At 36.0% G+C, this 4,075-nt stretch overlaps 1 protein-coding gene across 1 annotated transcript; it reads left to right on the forward strand.

Moving 5' to 3' along the window:
- The first annotated feature begins 408 nt into the window (after positions 1-408).
- Positions 409-3,443, forward strand: LOC131639142 (probable receptor-like protein kinase At2g23200). The gene has a single exon (XM_058909648.1). It carries the CDS (start codon positions 559-561, stop codon positions 3,091-3,093), a length of 2,535 nt encoding a protein of 844 aa, XP_058765631.1. The 5' UTR covers positions 409-558; the 3' UTR covers positions 3,094-3,443.
- The last annotated feature ends 632 nt before the right edge of the window (positions 3,444-4,075 follow it).

The following is a 4,075-nucleotide window of genomic DNA, read 5'->3' on the forward strand; positions in this document are numbered from 1 at the left end:
TCATTGTAGAGGGAAGAGGAGATAGGTCCATATACATATTGATGATGATGGAGGCGCCATGCATGCATGCCCTAGCTAACCCAGTAACCCTGGCAGAGTTATTTAAGTAAAAGATAATGTTCTTGACGAGTTGTTAAATTGTTAACTAGTTTACATAAATGATTGGACAAAGTTGAAGGAAAAAAAAAATACTCTCCCACTGCGCAGTTGTGGTCAATTGTCCATTCAATTAAAAAATAAATAAATTAAACAAGTAGTATTTTTTTTTTTCATTAGAGACGTGGTTAATTATTCTCGGCAGCATTCAAATAAATAAAATAAATTCATTAAATCAATTTCCCCAATTATTTGATAGATCAATTTCCACAAATGCTTTAAAAATAAAATAGAAATAGAAACAGACAAGGAAAAAGAAACTTCAAAGCTGACGACTAACAACAGTCCAAAGCTCAAGTCTTCTCTTCCACTTATCTAACTCTTCTTCCTTGGTTCTCCTCCCTACTTCTAAAGAACTGCAGTCATTAATATCATCATAGCTTCAAAAATTCATCAATACCCATGGCAATTCAACACTCTTTCATTTTACTTACTTTTCTTCTTCAATTCTCATCATTACAATTCCCCTCACTCGGATTATACAATCTCCAAGACACTTACTTCATCAACTGCGGATCAGATTACGACGTTAAAGAAAATAACAAGCTATATATTGGTGAATCAAATCCTTCTTACCCTAAAAAAATATTCGGCATAAGCTCCACTGTAACTAATCAATCATCAGTACCTTCAACTCTCTACCAAACAGCAAGAATTTTCAATTCTGAATCTTCCTACCAATTCACTACCGTCCCAAACAACACCTACATGGTACGTTTCCATTTCCTTTCCTTCTCTTCGCCTACTAACCTTTCCTCTGCTAAATTCAGCGTTTCTGTTCCCGGTTTCCATCTCTTACAAAATTTTGACGCCAAAAACACCACCAACTCTCCTTTAATAAAAGAGTATTTTGTCAAAATCATCCGAAAAAGATTCAAAATCACTTTCATACCTCAAAACTCATCATTCGCCTTTGTTAATGCAATAGAACTCTTTATGCTCCCTATTCATTTTATCCCCGATTCAGTCGCACGTTTCACTTACATCGGTTCTACTGGTCGAGGCCTATCTACTTTCAGTGACGATTTCCTCTCTCGAGCGTTGGAAACTAAACACCGTCTCAACGTTGGTGGCGAAACTGTCACTAGATTAACCGATAACTTATCGAGAAATTGGTTACCTGATGATAATTATATAACTACTCCACAGAACGCTAAGAATAGTTCCTTTGGCGGTGATTTAAAACGCACTGCAAATGATGAATCTGATGGTCCAAATTCAAATCAATATATAGCTCCAGATAGTGTTTATCAAAATGCCAAAGAGAGTAAAAACGGTTCTGACGGTTTAAACATAAGTTGGAGTGTTCCTGTGGAGAAGAATATTGATCATTTTCTTAGGCTTCACTTTTGTGACTTTTCAAATCTACAGCCTGGTCTTACAACTTTCTTTCTCTACATTTATGACACTTATGTTCAAAATGTAAATGATGATGGCACAGGTATATCACTTCAGTTGAATGATCCTTATTATTATGATTTTGTGGTTCGCTCCGATGGCTCTGGGCTATTGAAGGTTACTGTAACTCCTAATGTGACGGCTTTTGTAGCAAACGCATTTTTAAACGGATTAGAACTAATGAAAGTGATTGAACCATCAGGTTTGATTCCGTTAGATGATTTGGATTCAAATTCAAAGGTTAGTGTTCCTATGGTAGTGGGTTCGGCTGTGGGAGGTTTAGTTCTGGTTTCTGCTGTGGTGGCTGTGTTGCTTTGGATTAGAAAAATCAGGAAACAAAGGCCTGTTGAGAATTCCAGTTGGTTGCCCGTTCGAGCAGCCGCGGGATGGAGCAATCATAGTAGATTAACTGATGGAACAACAACTCAAGGCTCACCTCTGCCTAACATAAATCTTGGATTGAAAATCTCCTTGCTTGATATTCAACTTGCAACGGAGAATTTCAAAGCAGAGAGGATAATTGGAAAGGGTGGTTTTGGAAATGTTTATAAGGGAGTTCTCAAGGATGGAAAGAGTGTGGCAGTGAAAAGAAGTGAACCAGGATCAGGTCAAGGACTTCCTGAATTTCAAGCAGAGATAATGGTTTTGTCCAAAATTCGTCACAGGCACCTTGTTTCCTTAATAGGGTATTGTGATGAAAGGTTTGAGATGATACTTGTTTATGAGTACATGGAAAAAGGGACACTTAGAGACGTTTTGTACAACACAAATTTGTCTAGTTTTTTAAGTTGGAAGCAAAGGCTTGAGATTTGTATCGGTGCTGCTAGAGGTCTTCATTATCTACACAAAGGTGCTACTGGTGGAATAATTCACCGCGATGTGAAATCCACAAACATATTGCTTGATGAGAATCTTGTTGCCAAAGTTGCTGATTTTGGTCTTTCAAGAACTGGTCCTCTTGATCAGCATTCTTATGTCAGTACAGGTGTTAAAGGAACATTTGGGTATCTCGATCCAGAGTACTTTAGATCACAACAGCTAACAGAAAAATCTGATGTTTATTCATTCGGCGTGGTTCTACTTGAAGTGCTGTGTGCAAGACCGGCCCTTGATCCTGCGCTTCCAAGGGAACAGGTGAACTTGGCTGAGTGGGGTGTTTTTTGCAAAGAAAAAGGAATATTGGAAGATATTATTGATCCTACCATTAAGGGGCAGATTGATCAAAACTCACTAAGAAAATTTAGTGAGACAGTGGAAAAATGCTTACAAGATGATGGCAGTGATAGGCCTTCGATGGGTGATGTATTGTGGGACTTGGAATATGCTTTGCAGCTTCAGAGAGGTACAATAATTAGAGAACCTCATGAGGATAGTTCTAGCAGTGCTTCTGTATCAATTCAATTGCCTAATGTTCGCCATTTTCCTTCTTTGTCTACACTGAGTGAAACGGATGACATGTCTATTGGGAGGATTACTGATGAATCAGTTAATGCAGAGGATTCTGTTTTCTCTCAGTTGAATATTGGTGATGCTAGATAGTACTTTTCTGTTTTGTCCTTGTTTACTTGCATTTTTTCATCCTTAGTTATGGTAGTTGGTGTATTCTCAATTGTAAGATAAATTAGTATGATGTCTATTATTTATGATGCTTGCAATAAATTAATGGTAATTAAGTGAATTATATATTGATACACAACACTTATTTAAAAGCTTGCACCAATTTATATATCTACACTCTGGTCAACAATGGTGTATACAAGTAGTATATAATATAATGTGGATTATTGATTTAGGGTAAGCCCAATTAAAAACCATCTAATATTTCTGGTGGTTAATATTGACTCATATTTTTGTTGACACAAGACCTTAGTATTGATTTGGAATCCAAAGCTTCGATTATCTCACAAGAGCTGCTAACTACCTTGTCAAGTTTTAGTTACCACCTACAAGTATAGTAACTATTTTTCTCCTTAAGAACAGAAAATTGGCCATGACAGTTCAGTTAATTATTTGCTTGATACTTCATTTGAGATCAAACCATATCGTACCATTATCATGATCCTGCGATTTTATTGTTAATACGAGATACATCTGTGTCATGAAACTTACATTGTTTACTGATTCAATTAGGACACTAAGACTCCTAGTAACAAACAATTAGGATACTAAATCAGTAGACAAACATAGCTTTTATTCAATCAGGACAGTAACATATTAGTTTTATGCTTCTATGATTTAGAATCATAAATTTGAGTTTCAATGCTAGAACTTGCTAGTGTTTAATACTACCTCCGTTCTTTTTTATAAGAGACAAGTCACTTTTTAGGTTCATTGAATAACCAATGTATTTGGTCTGTTTATAGACTAGATACATTGATTATTCAATGAACCTAAAAAGTGAATTGTCTCTTATAAAAAGGAACAGAGGTAGTATGTTCTAAGCTTAAACATTCTTATACAATATGCAAGTTTCGATTTTTTTCAATACGATTCTGTTTTTCTTAAACAATCAAGACCTGAA

This window comes from Vicia villosa, linkage group LG1, assembly GCF_029867415.1.
Source record: "Vicia villosa cultivar HV-30 ecotype Madison, WI linkage group LG1, Vvil1.0, whole genome shotgun sequence".
In the NCBI taxonomy this organism is placed as follows: Eukaryota; Viridiplantae; Streptophyta; class Magnoliopsida; order Fabales; family Fabaceae; genus Vicia; species Vicia villosa.

Bases quoted from the DNA above. Each gene is read 5' to 3' on its own strand.
- LOC131639142 (XM_058909648.1), top strand. From the start codon at position 559: ATGGCAATTCAACACTCTTTCATTTTACTTACTTTTCTTCTTCAATTC.